We start from the raw sequence: 18,169 nt of genomic DNA, 5'->3' as shown, positions 1-18,169 counted from the left end.
AGGCTTAGCAAAGCAAAACCCCCTAAGGGCCAAGACAGCCCCGACAGCCACTCTGGACGCACGGCTTTATTTCCCACTCCACAACTCCACTTTATTTCCTATACTCTTATAAGTCTCTCCTAATTTTGCAGAACTGTCCCCCCTGACGGCTTCCAAGGTTCTGAGACCTGCTGCTGACCCTGAAATGAAGGCACGAAATCCTGCAGAAATCGGGGGAAAAAAAAAAAAGTGGTAACCACGGTAACGGTGGCGTGGCAGAAGCGCTGCGCAGGCGCACTGCGTCCTCGCGTGGGCCAGCCTCGGCTTGGAACACCCCGGGCTTGGGCGACTCCCGGGTGGGTGGGAGGCCGGCGGCGCGCGCCTGCGCAGTGGCGCGGGTGCTGGTGTGACTGAGCTCACGTAGCGAGAGCTGCGGCCGCCCCCTCCTCGGCGCGCCGGCGCGGCTGGGGACTATAAAAGGGTCGTCTGGCTCCCTCTGCTGCCCAGTCGCACCGTCGGCAGGCTGAGGGCGGCAGGGACTGAGCTCAGTGGCGGCTGGCAGGCGACAGGACCGACCCGAGCCGAGCTGTCGCCCTCCTCACGGCCCGCTATCCAGGTGAGGCGATCCTCCGATCTTGGTGACCGATGCCGGGTTCCCGCGGACAGCCGGGGTCCCCTCGCTCTGGAGGGGGGCTCAGCCCTTTCTACAGCGCCCCCGGGTCTCCCCGAGGGGACCCGGCTCCGCACCCCTGAAGCCAGGCCGCCCCGCCACTCGCCCGGCTTCCTTCGCCGTCCCCCCGCCCCCCCTCCGTCCTGCCTCCGGCCGGAGCTGCAGCAGCGGCTTGTGCCCCGCCCCAGCACTAGGACCTTCTTGAATGTTCCATCCCGGGCAGCCAGCCTTCCTGATGACTTGTGCAGCGGTACCTCGTCCTCCCCACTAAGCCGAGGGAAGGCGAGGGCGGACGGGCGGGGGTCTGGGCAGCCCCAGCCGCAGATGGTTAGCATGTGGCGATGGAGAAAGCTGGCGGCGCTTGCAGGCGGGGGCCGAGGCGCTGCATTTCGAGCTCTCTCTCCCTTTTCCTTTTCACTTTTGGGACGTGGGTTCTGCTCAGAAGTTAGGACTAAACTTGTTTGTTGCGCTTCGCGGCGCTGTCTCAGCAAGTAGACGTAGCCCGGGGCGCCGAGTTTAGCAGAGAAGTTGCTGTCATTCGCACAGTTGGGGAAGCTGGCTTCTTCCTTCCTCCCCATCCCTGTGAATCACTTAAGCACACGCGCCCGTCTCCATCCCTCTCCCCCTCTCCTCCTCTCCTCCGGGTTTCCAATCTTCTCCACCTCCTCTGGTTCGTCTCGTCCAGACCCCCTTTCCCTTTTTGTCTCTCACGCTTCCCTCCCCTTGCAGGGTCGAAAAGTCAGTCCGTTTTAGCCAAATCTTCCATGGTTGTGTGAGGATTTTAAACTAGGTTTTGTGATTGGCCCCAGATGGATGCTCAGTTTGGGGAAAGAAGGTACGATTAAATACGAGGTAGTTTCTCCTGAAGAGTGGGAATTTGGTACAAAGGCAGGTTTTACGACGCTAACATCTTAAGCTGACCTCCCCAAATGAGGACTCGGGATTTTGCACGTTGTGTGTAGGGAAGAGTCTCCATAGAAGGGAGTGGAGAAGCTTCTGGATCCTCTTTTAGGCAATGATTTTTAAAAATTAAAAGGAACTTGCCAGTTTCCACTTAATTCGAGAGCTCTGGCTCTTGGACTTTTCCTTGGAATGCACTCTGGAGGAATGGAATAGCCACTACGTGAGTGGGGGAGGGGGTATACGTGGCAGCCCTGTTCTTTCATTCACTTTTTTTTTAAGGTTGAGGGGGAAAAAAACGGATTTCCCTTCTCAGGTTTAGATGTAGCTTATGAATGGAACTAGTCTTTCCCTAAAATAATCGCATAAAAAAATTACTCCTGCACAACAGGAACACTGAAAATTAAACCCAAAAATACACAAAAGGGTTATTTTTATTATTTCTAAAGAGAAAATAGATTTTAAGCTGGAAGTAGAAGCTGAAAGTGAACAAGCTTGAATATTTTTATCTGATTTGAAATAGGAATAGCTGTGATTTCTTTTGTTTTCCTCCACAGCCACTGGTTTTTTGTTTGTTTTTTTTTTGGGTTTTTTTTTTTTTTTTGGTTTTTTTTTTTTTTTTAACTTTAGACTTTTCCCCGGAGTGTCATTTCAGAACCTTAAATATGAATCGTAAGTTTTACCTTTTCCTTTTGTAGGAAGCACAGATTTTGGTTCCTTTAAAGGTCTTGACAGTTTGATTTTGGAATATTGTGCCTAATGTTTTTCTGAAGGCAGATGCCTTTTGAATTTACAGACTAAGAAAGGGGCTACTGTTTCTCTTTCAGGTGGACAAAGCTGCTTCCATGGTTACACTGGAATGAGTTCTATTTTGAAATAAAGCTGAGACTTTGATAAAAGGAATTGGGTATTTTGTCACTTTGTTACTGGGCTAGGAAAATAGGTGAAAAGCAGGTACAACTTGTAATTGTAAAAAATGAATATTGGGGAAAAAAAGAAAACCTTTATAGACAGGTGGTGGTGTTGTCTGTTTTTAATCCTGGGATTTGGGAGGAAGGGGCAATCAGTTCGAGGCTTCCTGGTCTACAGAGTGAGGTCAGGGCTGTCAGGGCTACACAGAAAAACTGTATCTCAAAAAACAAAACAAAACAAACAAACAAACAAACAAAACCACAAAAGCCCAAGAAGAAGAAGAAAAAGGAAAAGCTTTAACTCTCCTGTGTATCACCATTGTTGCAGGTGAGCTGTTGCTTTGGTGAGGAGACACTAATTTTCTGTTTCTGCATAGTTATAGACTGATAAGCAGCGTTTTTTCAAGGAGTGGTTAATTTCAAACATTGGCTCTAATGCCAGGGATGGTGTAAGAATGGAGACAGCTATCAAGTTTGAACCTTAATTTCTGTGGGAGGAATGCTTTGTAACTAACCTGGGTGTAATTATTGTTTTTAGATTAATTTGTGATATCCAGAATGTTTTTCAGTCTACTTTTGAGGCTACGATATCTCTTGAAAGTCTACAGCAAAGGGGGCAGGCCTAAATCAGAAAATACAAATACATGTATTTCTATATAATTTGTATACCATTTGTGCCCCCAATCATGAGTTCTGTTAAAAGAATCCCTTTTAAAAAATTTAAGACTATGTAGGCTTCTTGAGGCAGACTTTCTTGGCTATTTCAGAAAGTTGAAGTGAGCATATATATATATATATATCACTTTCATTCAAGTATGAGGATGGTCCTAGTAAGCTATTGCTCAAAGTGTTTCTAACAGCATAGGTTCTTAGAATTTGTTGAAGTGCTGAATGGTGAGTCAGTTACAGTGTATCAGATTGTATCTTATCCCTCTTCTCCCCAACATTGTAACACTCTGAAGGTGAAAAAGCTTGAAGAGAAGCAAACGGATTGTAATGGGCCTTGACATTAATATTCAGTCTGTCTTGTGGTGAGATCTTAACTCTTAAAATTAAATCATTAAATATGTATAAATATATGACTACATGAGAAGCCAAATAAAATAGGTATTTATATATGTAAAAATCGTTGTTTGTATTCAGTAAAATGTTTTTATATAATTTTATGTAAATTTTATATAATTTGAAGCTATTCTTTCAGTAGTTTTACTTTAGCCAAAGAGATATTATGTCTGAATAAAAACCTAAAAAACTAAAAAAAAGATTCTCACTTAAGGTACCATAGAAATTTTGAAGCAGATTCAATAAATTCCTTTTCTTTGGTTGCTCAGTATGACTGCTAGTATATTTGGCTGGGTGTTGGCTAAAAATACAGTACAAAGAGTCATGCTTCTTACATAACTATCAACAGAATGAATTCTGCCTTAGATTTCTTCTGCTTCCTGTTTTTATATAAATGTGTTCATGTTTTGGTGGTTTACAGTTTTCTCAGTAATATTAAGTCAATGTGATACTCTGTTATTGTATATTTGACCTGTTTGTTATAAATAGTCTAAAGGGAAGACTAATTCAGTGGCTCTTTCATTTACTTGGGTGGTCAAAGTTAACTGGTTTTCTTTTCATATCTATAATTAATTAGCTACTTACTGGAGTGGGGGGTTGGATTTTCAGTGTTTAGCCCTGGTTGACCTGGAACGTCCCTCAAACTCAGAAAGACCTGTCTGTGTCTGCCTCCCAAATGCTGGGATTAAAGACATATCCACCTTGCCCAGCCTCGTATTGGTTTTTTTCTATTGTTATGACAAAATACACAAGGCTAGATAATAGGTAAGGAAAATAGTTTAGTTCATGAGTCTGGAAGTCTTACGAGTAGAACATGAAAGTTAAGTTATCTGCCAACATGATAATTTACTCCATATTAAGTATGAGAAATTTCTGAATGAAACTACATGCTTGGAATCATTCACATCTTTTCTGTAACTGAGTTCATTTTCTTTTACTCTACAGTGTATAATCTTGTTAAAAGATTTTTTATTTTTATTGTATGTATATGGGTGTTTTGCCTGCATCTTTTGTGTGCTGTCTCTGCAGAGGCCGGAAAAGTAAGGTCAGGAGCCTTGAGCATGGAATTGCTAAGGGTTGTTAACCACCTTGTGAGTGCTGGGAAACAAACTCCGGTCTTCTGTGAGAGCAATAAATGCTCTGAACTGCTACACCATTTCTCCAGCCCTAGTACATGTGGTCTTAAGTCTGTGTGTCTTCTCTTGAGAACTGGCATGGGAAAAGAGGAAACTGAAAGCTAGAAAGAGAAGAGTTAGGCCGGTGTAAGGAAAGGGGGCATTTAAGACAGCTAATCCCAGCACTCCAAAGACAGGCAGGGGGAGCTCAAGTTCAAGGCCAGTCTGGACTACATAGTGTGAGCATACTTTAAATGAAACAAAACACCCAGAGGCACTCTTGTGGGATGGCCATGGGAGAGATGGAAGTTTGGTGAAGTGTACACTGAGGATGACTTGGAAGCTGCTTATTAAGAGGATGGAAAGTGTTTCTTCTGCTGCTAACTTACCCATTTTCTAATGGAATCGGTTATGGCCAGAGAAAAGAGAATACATAATCTTTTGTGTTGGGAATGATTTGAACATTATAAGGTACATAACAGCAGTTTGTGTCTCAGGTATGCAGAATGTTAAACCTCTCTAGATACTTCCAGCATGTAGTCAATATTTTTCTTTTGGACTATCACAAAAAAACCTAAAATAAACAGTTGATAACTATAAATTAAAAAAAAAAAAAAGCATTGAGCAGGGGGCTGAAGAGATGCTTAACTGTTGGGGTACACTGGTTGCTCTGTCAGAAAACCCAATTTTGGCTCACAGCACCACATAAACTCTCAAAACCATCTGTTGATCCAGGGCCCTTGCCTAACTTCCGAGGGCACTTCATGTGCACAGAATAAAAATACACTGATCTTATAAAGGAGGGGGAAATGAATTATTAAGTACTGTATGAGGCATCAACTAGAAGAACAATATGGAGTTCCCTTTGTCCACAGGAAGTGCCTTCAAAGATTCCCAGTGGGTATCAGAAACCTCAAGTGATATCCTATGTTTTTTGATATACATATTGAAGTAAAGCTTAGTTTGTAATTTGGGCACAGTAAAAGATTAGTACCAATAACTAAATATAAAAATTATAATGTATCATATAATAAAATATCATAAAATAAAATATAATAATAAAAGATAATGTATTTATTACCTCTCAAAATATCTTATTGAACATTATGGCTTTTTTCTTCCAGGGGAGTGCTTTATGGCTTCTCTTTCTGTCTGACTTTCCAGCATCGTTACATTTATACTTAGAACATCTTAATTCCTCATGACACTACAGAAAATATCACTATTTACCATGTTGGGGGGGTGTACATCTGTTTCGTAGTGTGTGCGTGTGCCATAGAATGCATGTGGATTGTCTCATAAAGAGGATAACTTTGAAGTTTTTAAAATCTTTAACTTTATATTTTGTGGGTTTGCCAATATATTCCCAAACCCTAGAGGTCAATTTTTGGGTTTTAGTTGACCTCAGACTCAAGAGATCTGCCTGGCTCTGCCTCCCCACTACTGGGATTAAAGGTGTGTGCTACCACTACCCAGCAGTAGTGAATTTGTTTAATGTATACCCACTGTAATTACAGAAATGGACTGTATACACAGTTGATAGGTCTATAAGGTCTCTGGAGAGAGAATAACTCAATAAGTGGACCAGTAAAATTTTAATCACTTAGGATCTTCAGGACATAGGCTCTTGAGTGCTGGCCATGACACATGACCACTTTCTCCTTAATAAATTAGTATTATAAGACAAGGTCTTAACTGTGTAGCCCACGCTGGCAAGTGGACTCTGTAGCCAGGTGAACCTCAATCTCGAGGCTTCTGAGTGTAGGGATTATAGGCATGAGTTACCATACCTGGCTCTCTTTCCTTATTTGCTGGTGGGTTTGTTTGTTTGTTTGTTTCAAGATCACTATGTAACTTTGGCTGGCCCAGAAGTCACTCTGTAGACCAGTTTGGCCCCATATTTTTTGGGTGGTTCTCTTGCCTCTACCTCCTGGGGCTCGGTTTTCAGGTGTCTGTTAACATACTTGCCATCTTTGTTTTCCCTCTAAGAGAAACGTTAGAAAAGTGTTACTGTTTGTATATAGCAGAATACATTAGCAACATCAAGCATTGCATACACAATTTGATAATTTGTTTCTTTTCCTTTCCACAGCCTCTTTCCACTCTCTGTTCCCTCTTAATGTAGTCTGCATCTGATTTCTAGTGAGCTTTGATGTGAGGTGGCCTCTTGTCCACTTTCTCAAAGTCCTTGGTTTTTTTCCCCCAAGTCCCTCATATATCATATGTGTCCGCTTTTGCCTAATTGTACATCTGTGTACCATATGTGGTATCTAAGAAGGCCAGGAGAGAGTGTTCGATCCCCTGAAACTGGCGTTATAGATGGTGGCAGGTGGAAGTCAAACTTGGTTCACTGACGGAGTAGCTGGGGCTCTTAACTGCTGAATTATCTCTCGAGCTGTTTGGTTTTTAATTGTTTGGTGATAGTCACTTTCAGCCTCGGGTTTTAACGCCTTGCTTATCCCCCTTCTTATGAGAGGGGCCACCAAATAAAGTAGACATTATTAATGAATCTTATTAATTTAGAATGCTTTTAATATTAAAATGACATTTTTAGGCTCTCTGTCCTTGGAAATAAGAATCTTTTTTTTCTACATTAAGAAATATATGTTTTGAGACAGGATGTGTGTGTGTGTGTGTGTGTGTGTGTGTGTGTGTGTGTGTGTGTGTGTGTGTTGGGCTTGCTTAGAACTCAAGATTTTACTGTTATAGTCTCTTGAATACTTGAACTGTAGGTGTGCACCACACATGGTTGGAGATTTCTACATGTTTCTAGGGTGCTTGAAACAATTAAGCTTTTGCATAGTTTAAAGAAGGCAGGCTCAGCTAGATGTGGCAGGCACAGGTAGATCTCTGAGTCTGAGGCCAGCCTGGTCTACATAATGAGTTCCACAACAAGCAGGGCTGCATAGAAAGACTCTTGTCTCGAAAATTAATTGCACAGTCCAAAAATAAAGGACAATACCATTGAATAGCCATTCTTAAATTTTGTATTAAAAAATTGATCATAGTATTAAAAATTGCCCAACAGAAAATGCTGAAAATCTATGGAATAAAGTAAAGACAGATATGAAGGAGTACAGGGAAGATTGGAGAGTTAACTCGTTCCTTTAGTAATTGCTTAGTTGTTTTGGAAAACATGCCCTATTTTGATTGAAAAGCATGCCAAGTTTAGTTACACAGCACAGTGTAGTGGCCTTCACTGGGAACCAGAGTTTGTGTTTATTGTGAAAACTCAGCAGGATTAAAGGTGAACACAGGCAGCAGTTAGGATGAGGTCTGCTAGAGCTTTCTAAATGGTTTGAAGACGTACGGGAGGCGTGGAGAGACTTAAAAGGAACCTTGTGGAAAATTTTTAATGTCAGGCAAAGTTTAGATTAGAATATCAAGCATTCTTTCATCTTTCTTGTTAAGATTTGGATGATGTGCAACTTTTTTAGAAGAAAAATATGAGGCTGAAAGGGTAATAAAATTTCTGCCAGATACACTGCTCTAGTAATCTATTAAATAACTTGTACTTGAAGTTAATGAATGCTGATAATACATTAAATGTGTATAGCATAGTAGAACTGTTTCAAACCCTGTTCCTAGGTTTGCTTGCCCTGTGGTGTGTGTGGGGCCACACTTTCCTAGAAGAGTCAGGATAGAAGCTTGTGTTGAATAGATAGTGTGTTTTTATACAGGCCTACCTGAGAATTCGTCCTTCAGAAACATTTCTATTCTGTTTTTTTCCCACAGTTTAAAAAATAGAATTTACACACTAATCTACTGTATACATGTATGTTACAGTATTGTATAATTCATGAATCTACTGTAAAGAATAATCAAATCCCCCTTTTTTTTTTTTTTTTTTTTTTTTGATGTAGTTTTGCTGTGTAGCTTAGGCTGGCCTGGAACTTAGGCAACCCATGATGGTCTCAGATTTGGTTTTCCTGCTTCAGCCTCTTAAGTGCTGGAGTTACAGGTCTACACTGCCACACCAGACTCATAAATTACCTTCAATAAGTTATTCATATTGCCACAGTACCAAGTTTATCTTGGCATCTGTGAATCTTCTTGGTTCCTTTTCTGTTTCTCCTCCTTCCCTCCCTCATCTCTTTCTCAGTTCCACAACTCTCTCAGGAATCCTAAGACTTTTTTTTTCTTTTAAGAGATTACATTCAGTGGAAAGTGAAAGTGATTACATTCACTTTAAATTCTATTCCATGCTTGGGACTTTGGGGCAGACGTCATTTATGTTTCCCTGTTCTTTGATGCTGTATTATCTCTTAGGAGGCTTGACTCTTAACAACTCTATAGTATTTACTTTGTAGACTTTGAAGAGGGAAGAGATAAATGTAAGTGGGACGTTATAATTAAAAAAATCATTATGTTAAAACAAGTGATTAATAAAGCTGTGTCTCCCTATTAGCATGGCACTTAGGCTGTTCGGTGAGTGTGGCTAAATGAGACATAGTATTAAACAAATTAGAGGAGCCATTCAGTAAAGTGAGTCTATTTTTCCAAAAGAAAAATTGAAGAATAAAGCCCATTTAAAAGAGAGAGTTCAGTTTTTTTTTTTTTTTATAATTTCAATGTTTTCCTGTATCCAGTGGCTCTTAAAGTATTGTCATCAGACCAGCAACTTCAGTAGCACCTGGAAATGTGTACAAATTATCTGTTTATGCCAGACCTTTAAATGGTTCTGTTATAGCCGAGTTTGAGAACTGTATCTATATAGCAATAATTAGCTTATCTTGCTGGTCATTTGGAGTGATGCTGTGTAGACATATTTTATATTGGAGATGATAGGCTCATAGAATAGAGTAGCTTGAAAAACAATCTCCTAAGAGGCCTCCTCAGATGTACTGGGAAGTTCTGGGTGTGCGTTATTGATTCAGTGCACTGGTTTTAAAGAGAAAGAGACTGTGATTAGAAATGCTTCTGTTTTTCTTTGCCTGTTTATATTGGGTGCATCCTTCGGAACTAGAAAGAGAAGTCATAGGTCTGATCCCAGTTCACATCTGAGTTAAGCAATTCCCTGAAGACGTCCTTTCTTCATTCACAAGCGCACTCCTTGATCATGATGTTCCTGAGGGTGAGAGTCAGTGGTTGGCTTGCTCTGGGTTATGTGTCTGTTTAGGAAGATGGAGCATGGGCAGGCATGACGCTGTGACAGTGAAGTCCAGTACTCGATGGCTGGTTTGCCTTCAGATAGTCTGGCTCATGTACGTTTGAAGGGCAGAATGAAAATTCAGCCCAGAGTTAGTAAGTAGAATGATGTTAAAAAATACGACATTTAGTAATGGCAGTGAATGTTTTAGAGAGATATTAAAAAATCCTAGTATGCCTTAATGTAGAAACTGCTGTAAGATTTTGTCACTATAAGACTATACTAACACTGTAAGGCACCCAGAAAACACAGAGATAGGATGACAGGATAGGTTGGTGGGTGAAGTCCTTGCCACCCAGTCTGAGGACCTGAGTTTGAACCCCAGGACATGCAAAGGTTGAAGGAGAAAACTTGACTGTACAGTTGCCCCCTGACCTCTACATGTGTGCACTCCACGTGTTTACCATAACATTCGTACATACAATAACACAAAATACAGAAGTGTATGTGAACTTATGTTCTATATTTTCATGAATTTTCTGCATATTTTTTACACTGTTACAACTCCATTATGTTAATGTTCTTCCTTTTGTTTTGCTAGAGACACTTTCTCACTATATATAACCCAGGCTGGGTTTGAACTGCTGATTCCCCTGCTTAGATTAAACGTGCAAGTTTGAACATTTTTGTCCAGTATAGTTTCTTTTCATTTCTAAGTTCTTGGTCCATTTACCTATTAGCATCTTTTTAGTTTTATTGATTTGTCTGAACTCCTTAGAAGAGCTGTACTTAAAATGTTTTTTCGTTTACATTTTCATTTTTTGCATACCTGTAAGTGCATGTGTGCTGTGGTGCTAATGTGGAGGTCAGAAGACAGCATGGAGTCACTTTCTCCTTGCCCTATGTGGGTCGTGGGGAGTGAACTATTTCAATGGCCCCATACAACCTAACCATATGGATTGTGATACGTTCTGTTCTCCCTGTCCCCTCCTGTTGGTGTATATGTAGACTGTATGTAGGTTAGAGGATAACCCAGGTGCCAGTTCTTACCTTCCACCTTGCTTGTAACCTGACCTGTTTGGTTTTTGTTTTGTTTTGTTTTTTTGCTGCTGTATACACAGACTAGCTAGCCTTACTAGTTCCAAGCTTCCTGGGATTCTCCTGTCTTTGTCTCCTATCTCACCATAGGAAAGTGGATGATAGGTGCCAGTTCTAGGGACAAACTCAGGTACTCGTGTGAGGCAAGACATGTTGTCCACTGAGTTGCCTCCCCAGCCTTGATTTCTGATACAAAAAAAGTGTGTGTGTGTGTCTGTCTGTCTGTCTGTGTGTCTGTGGATCCATGCAGGTGCCTGCAGAGGCCAGAGGAGATAGATTCTCAGGATCTGGAGTTACGGGTAGTTATGAGCTACCCAGTGTGGATGCTGGGAACTAAATTCAGATCCTCTGTAAGAGCATGCATACTGTAAACTCCCAAGCTATCACTCTACCCCCTTATTTTGAGATAAGATCTCCCCTTGTAGACCAGGATGGTCTTAAACTCAGACACCTGGCTGCCTCTGCCTCCAGAGATTGTTCTGGAATTTAAGGGTGTGAGCTATCACATCTACCTCCTTTGTTTACTGTATTTACTGTGTGGGTGGGGTTGTGTGTGGAGTCAGTTCTGACCTTCAACAGTGTGGGATCTGAGGTTGAACTCAGCTCATTAGGTTTGTTGGTTTGTACCCTGACCTACTGAACCATCACACTGTCTTATTTTTAAGCTTATAAATTCCCACCTTTCAGAGACCTTATCACTTGTTTTGTTACACTGGCTTGGTTATAGCTATTAGATTTTTGTAAAATTTATTTTGAAGAAGCAGACATGTTTATATTAGTAGTGCTTTGAGGCTTTATGTAGGCTTTATAGTTATTAAAGTATAGTTTTCAGGGCTGGACAGATAGCTCAGAAGTTAAGAACATTGTTATTCTTCCAGAGGCACTTGGTTTTGGGTCTGAGGTGTTACAGTTTCAGGTGATCCGATGCCTTCTGACCTCTGCATGTACTGAACACAGGTGGTACACAGACAAACAGGCAAAGAATCCATATGTATAAAATAAAGATGGGGGTATGTGATTTAGCAGTTTAGCGAACTTACTGCTTTTGTAGGGGGCTTTGGTTTGATTCCCAGCATCCGCAACCATGTGTAAATCCATTTTTAAGGATTCTAGTACCCTCTTCTGGCCTCTGAGGGTACCAGGGTGTGCATATGTATATATATGTGCAATGTATATATATATATATTTATGTATATATATATGTGTGTGTGAAGGCAACACACACATATAAATCTTAAAAGGAGAAAGTTACTGGAAGAAAAATGCCACTTTAAAGCTGCTTTTTAGTTATTTCTGTAAACTAATGATTCTTGGCTTATTGTGAGGGTGAAAGACATGGCAGGACAAAGAATCTTTAATAACTATATTTTAGTAATAAAAATGGCCTTATCTGACAGATCTAAACTTTATCCTAAAAGTTAAATTTACATGACACTTGTGACTAGCATCCTATTAATAAATTGAAAACATGTATATTTTTTATGGAAAATTTAACTAAGAAAATTATGGCAGAAATCTGATTAGGCACCGAGAGAATTCTAGACTCTTCAGACAGCCTGGTGTTTTTGCAAAAGCTTTGTCCTTTGGCAGGAGCCCAGGAGAGGAAGTGCCTGCATCTGCTACATTCTAGAAGCTTTCCCCAGATCACTGCAAGGCAGCCAAGAAAACTGTGCTTCTCTACTGTGTTCTGGAAGTATCTGGAAGTTTGTCGCAAACTTGAGGTGGGAGATACAGGAGTTCTTCCAAAATTTTTATGGTGATCCTTTTCGATGAGATTCAGTTTAAGGGAGAAGATGAAAGTTCTTTTCAGCTTTTGTGGATTTCCATCTGGCCTCTGCTGAAGCCTGTTGCTTTAGACAGATTAGCAAGATTCAGACACTGATCTCAGTATATGCATCTTACACACAAAAATAGAAAAAGAAAACAAAAATTATCAAGAAGAGTTTGCTACCAGGTTGAGCATGGGGGACAAGTTACAGTGGTGTACAAAGCTTGGGTGGCTTTTTTTTTTCAATATAGAACAAAGAAGTAAGAGAAAAAGTACAACTTAAACAAAACAAAAAAATAGCAAAGCTTTCCTTCTCTAAAGCTAGCCCTCAAAACTATATCTTTAAGAGGAATCACTAGTTTAAATGTACAGGGCTCTTACTTCTTTTGGTATTCACCACAACTTAAACAGTAGCATATTGTTGGGGGTATAGCTGAGTTGATGCAGTGCTGGCTTATGCTCTGGGCACAGTGGCATACACTATCATCCCAGTTATCCGTAGGATCTGAAGTTCAAGGTTATTCTTAGCTATCTGTAAGTTCAAGGCCAGCCTGGATACATATGATCCTGTCTCAAACAAAAGATAGCATAACCTCATTCATGTTTGATTCATACACCAATACAGTCCCATCTCTTCCATGGCTCATGTTTGGTGCCTTTACAGAGTTATGAAACAGTCACCCCCAGTTTCTATCATCTCCACAACTTTGAATTTTAAAGTTAGAACCATACTTGGGAAAGGTGGGTTAAGTTATAAATTTTAAGGATTAAAGAGCTCTGAATTTTTTCTTGTAAACCATTTCTAGCGTCTTTAAAGCATGTTGGTGATCTCTGAAGTGTATTTCTGTGGGCATTCATGTTTTAGAGCTACAAAGAAGGGAAAGTGTTTTCACACTATATAAAATGCCACACCGGGAACTAGAGAGATGGCTCAGCTGTTAACACTGTCTGCTCTTCCAGAGGACCTGAGTCCTCCTCTCAGCATCGTATCTAGTGGCTCTCACCTGCCTGTAATTCCAGCTGTGGGGCATCTGATGCCTCTGGCCTCCGGACACCCACCCTTGTGTTCATCATGCGCACACACACACATACGCACAACTAAGAATAAAAAAAAAGAAATCCTCTTTATAAAATTACAACTGTTTAGTTGCTCTGCTTCAGAAAACAAGTGGGTTGAAGTTTTTTGTATCTAAATTTATTAAAATCATAAATTAGTTATTGAATTGATTTGTAAAAGTTAACATGAATTCTAGAGGCAGCCTAGCAACTAATTGTTGCTGTTCTTGTAGGTGTGTGAACCTGTGAAGTGCTCCAGGATGATGTGGGGTGTTTTGATGATGGGGATTCTACTTCCTCAGTCATTAGCCCATCCAGGCTTCTTTACTTCAATTGGTAAGTCTTTGCTTATGTAACTCACTGTATTTTACATTGTACGATTTCATAAAAACAAATGCACTGTATTCCTAAAATTAACCTCGGTTTACTCCTTGCCTATTTAAAAGGAACATTAGAAAAATTCCTTTATGCCTGTCTGCGTTTCTTCATTTTTAAAAAAAGAAACTGGAGAGATGGCTCAGCAGTTAAGAGCACTGTCTGTTCTTCCAGAGGTCCTGAGTTCAATTCCCAGCAACTCATGCTGGCTCACAACCATCTGTGATGGGATCTGATGCCCTATTCTGGTGTGTCTGAAGACAGTGACTATGCACTTATACATTAAATAAATAAATAAATAAATCTTTAAAGAAAAAAAAAAAAAGAAATTGTTCACCGAGTACTCTTCATGAGTGTAGTGGCAGCAGTTTGTACTGCCTGCCTTGGTTTTCTTTAATTTTTCCTGATAACAAAAGTGATATGTATTATGCTTAGAAACTTAGAAAAATTTAGAAAAGCATACTGAAAAGTTAGTGATAGTTGGGTATGACAGTACCCAACTATGTCTGACTTTAATCCCAGGACTGGAGGCAAAGGTAGCCAGAGCTCTATGAGTTTGAGGTCAAGCTTGGTCTATACACTGAGGTCCAGGCCAGCCAAGTCTACATAATGAGATCCTGTTACAAAAAAGCAAAATAAAAAAAGAAACTTAGTGATTAGTCCCCACATAATTAATGCATATACATGCCATTTTAATGCATAGATATATAATTGTTTTATACACTACTTTCTAATATAATTTTACTTTATTGTAAACCTGTTATTTTTCTCACACCATAATTTTAAAAGTTATTATAAAATAGTGTGTTGAAACTGGACAGTGCTGTGCCCTCCTTTGATCCCAGAACTTAGGGCAGAGGAGGTAGATCTTTGTGAGTTCAAAGAGTTTGGTCTACAGAGAGAGTTCCAGGGCAGCCTGAGCTATATCATTGGTCTGGTTTGAGGCTTCTTACTTCTGCTACACTATCAATACCTCCCCAGGACTCCTCTTGGATAGATGTTGTTGCAGGGTCGTGGAGATTCTGCAGCTTTGGATCTGTTAGACTGGCACCTTCCTGAGCTCCATCAGTTCATAGATGGGGATAGATTTTGGGGTGGACCAACTCAAAGTCCTGAATCTTGGCCCTCATGGTAGCTGCTAGTCTGCCCACCAGTTCTCCCAAACCCACACCAGTAGGGTGAGCTCTCCACCATTGCTCTGGCTAGCTCACCCAATGCTGTAACTGTCAAAGGGCAGAGCCAGCTATCCTCAGGCTGGTTCACAGACACATAGGCTTGCAGGGCCACCTCTATAGTGAGGTGCAGGAGCTGTCTTGTTTTTTGAAATAAAATTTTAAAACTTTTGTAACTTTTTCAAGTGTTTTTTTTATTATTATTAAAAAATTGATCCCAGCTTGTCTTGAAAACTAAAGATGAGGTGTAGGAGCAGAGGCAGTAAAGAAGAAACATTAATTTTAATACTGCTGTTTATTAATTTAGTTTGCAAATGAAAACACCATTTTCCAACATAGTTCAAGTGTGCAAAATTTATTGGTTCCAAAAACTAGAATCAGAACTCAGAATCTTATTTGAGTTTATTTTTTATTTACCTGGTGAAAAAAAAGAAGGAAAATGATCCTTTGCAACACACCTGTTCCATTCCAGTTAAATCCTCCTGTAGTATAAAGCCTTCCTAATGAATTCTAAAAGATGCATATTGATGAATACTTAATAACCTTCCTCTCCCTGTGTAGGTCAGATGACTGACTTGATCCATAATGAGAAAGATCTGGTGACATCACTAAAAGATTATATTAAAGCAGAAGAGGACAAGTTAGAGCAAATCAAAAAGTAAGTGTGTTTTTCTTACTGTGGCTCTGGTTCCATCTGATGTTTTCTCTCTTGCACTAAAGCACAGAGTGGAAACATAAGCTGGGAAAATGTCTAAAGCACTAAGTATGGGAAAACAAGGGTTAATCCTGGGCCAGAGTTGGTGTGTGTCGGCCTGTTTGCTAGGTATATGTACAAGTTTATGTTTGCAGATGCACATGTGCATAGAGGCCAAAGGTTAACGTCTGATGCCAGTCTCCATTACTCTCTTATTCTTTTCAGGTAGGATCTCTGTACTGAATCTGGCAAGGCTAACTGGCCTCCAGGTTTAAGGAATCGTCCTGTTTCTACCTCCTAGCTCTAGAATTAGACAAATACCACTATTGGTGGGGGTGTTATGGATCTGAACTCATTGTCCATCCTTGTGTGACAGACACTTTCCCACCTGACCACCTCCCTAGTGCCTAGTTAGCTTTTACATTACTGTGACAAAGTAACTTAATAAAACCTTCCTGGAGAAAATAATTCCTTTGTCTCACAGTTCAGATGTTCTAGTTTCATTTCATTCTAACTGAGCAGCTAGAGAGCAGAGGTAGAATGAAGAGGTTAGCAGGCTTCCTCTTTCCGGAGCCTGTGTGGGTGCTGCCCACAATCAGGGCAGGTCTCCTCTGAGAACACCTCACAGACACACACAAAGCCATCCTTTAGGAGCTACTTTATAATCTAATGATGTTGATAGTCAAGATTAACCATCACAGTGTAGAAAAATGTGGATGGATGAGGGTATAGAAGCCCTGCTAATATCTTTCATAATCTCTCCAATATGCCACCTGCTAGAGCAGTTTTCCAGTTCTACTCTTGGCATTCCATTGTAGACTGCTAGAAAAATTCTAAAAGAGCTATGCTCCTCTCTATGCAGTTCTCTTCTGAGTAGCTCTCTTGCAGACTAAAGCTCAATCTTTTATTTACATATCAATTCAGTCATCCACTCCAGGTACCCTTTTGATTATCCTGTGAACCAGCATGTTATGACACTAGTCCCTTAATTCTTAGGAAAAGACAGCAAGTACATCTTTTTAAACACTGCAAATGAATTTGGAGGTTTTCCTACCTTTATAAGTACAAGCAATAAGTTTAGATGGGCAGGATCCAGACTGAGATTACCATTCCCACTATGCCTGGACCTAAATTCTATCTGTCCCAGGCTGACCGTGAACTCAGGGATCTACCTGCTTTTGTAAGCACAGACAATAAACTAGCTGGGTGGAGTCTCACTCTGAGATGGTCATTCCCTAAATCTCTTTATCTTCTTCCTTAATATCTTTCTGACAAGCTGGCTCATAGCACAGCTGCCTCTGTTCTTTTAGGTTTCTGAAGCCCCTCATATAGCTCATATTGCATCATTATATTTTGCATAGTTGAGAAACCCTAATTATTTTTTTTGAACTCATGTTTTCAAAGTTCTTTCCCACAGCCTTAAGAGCTGCCAGAAGGTCTCAGCACTTACCATTTTTGTTCAGGAACACTAAACACACTCTCACCTCCCAGATTCACAGTTTCCAATTTTCATGGAGTCCTTAACTGTGGTATGGAAAGCATTCCCAAAAGAAGAAACATAAAAATATGCACATTATTATACAAACAAGCCTCATGCCTAGGAACTGACAACAGTAGTGGAGGCCATGCCCTGCTAGCTCTGCTCCAGAGATGGGAACTGTGTTACAAAGTTCCTTCTGTGTGGCCATGTAGGACTCGACAGGGTAGTACACACCTTTAATCCCAGCATGCAACAGGTAGAACAGGCCAATCTCAGTGTATTTCAGCCCAGTCAGGACTACTACACAGTAAGACTGTCTCAAAACCTAATACATTAATTCTAAGGCATTCATTTAACAGCATACAAATTCTCAGGTCAGGATTAACTACAAACCTGAGTCACTAAAATTAACATTCAAGGAAAACCACATGGTTTTTATATTAGATATCACTAATCATACTTGTCAGAAAACTCAAGAATTACTTAGAGATCTAACACAGCTCTTTTAGAATTTTTTTCTAGAAGCTTCTCTGACTTAGTTGGAAAACACATGAGCTATCCAGAGAGTGTTTATAATTTTTTCTAGCATGAGAGAGCTATCTCGAGCAGAAAGCTATCCCGAACAGACTGCAGAACCAAGAGCTATCTACAGAGCTGTCTGGAGAGCCATCTGCAGCAGAATGCAGACCTATCAGCTTGTACCTGTGATTGACTTCAAGTTGCTCTTTTGCTGCTCCCATACACCCCTTCCTGAGAAACCCATCTCCAAGCACTAACCCGCATGGCTCATGTTTATGTTT

General features: G+C 40.5%; 1 protein-coding gene across 3 annotated transcripts in view; it reads left to right on the top strand.

Annotated features, from left to right (window-relative positions):
* The first annotated feature begins 498 nt into the window (after positions 1 to 498).
* The window catches only part of P4HA1 (prolyl 4-hydroxylase subunit alpha 1), a 42,222-nt gene continuing 24,551 nt past the window's right edge, over positions 499 to 18,169 (top strand). For 2 of the 3 annotated variants that reach the window (XM_080937621.1, XM_080937623.1), the window contains exons 1-3: positions 499 to 595; positions 13,882 to 13,984; positions 15,757 to 15,853. In XM_080937621.1, coding sequence (XP_080793747.1) covers positions 13,909 to 13,984; positions 15,757 to 15,853 — 173 coding nt within the window. In that variant the 5' untranslated portion in view covers positions 499 to 595; positions 13,882 to 13,908. Of the gene's footprint in view, positions 596 to 12,438; positions 12,546 to 13,881; positions 13,985 to 15,756; positions 15,854 to 18,169 lie in introns of those variants that run through there. The other variant, XM_080937622.1, reaches the window with a different exon arrangement.

Source organism: Micromys minutus (assembly GCF_963924665.1).
Source record: "Micromys minutus genome assembly, chromosome: 25".
NCBI classification, from domain to species: domain Eukaryota; kingdom Metazoa; phylum Chordata; class Mammalia; order Rodentia; family Muridae; genus Micromys; species Micromys minutus.
The sequence above is the reverse complement of the archived record's forward strand: the minus strand, read 5'-3'. Positions and strand labels throughout refer to the sequence as shown.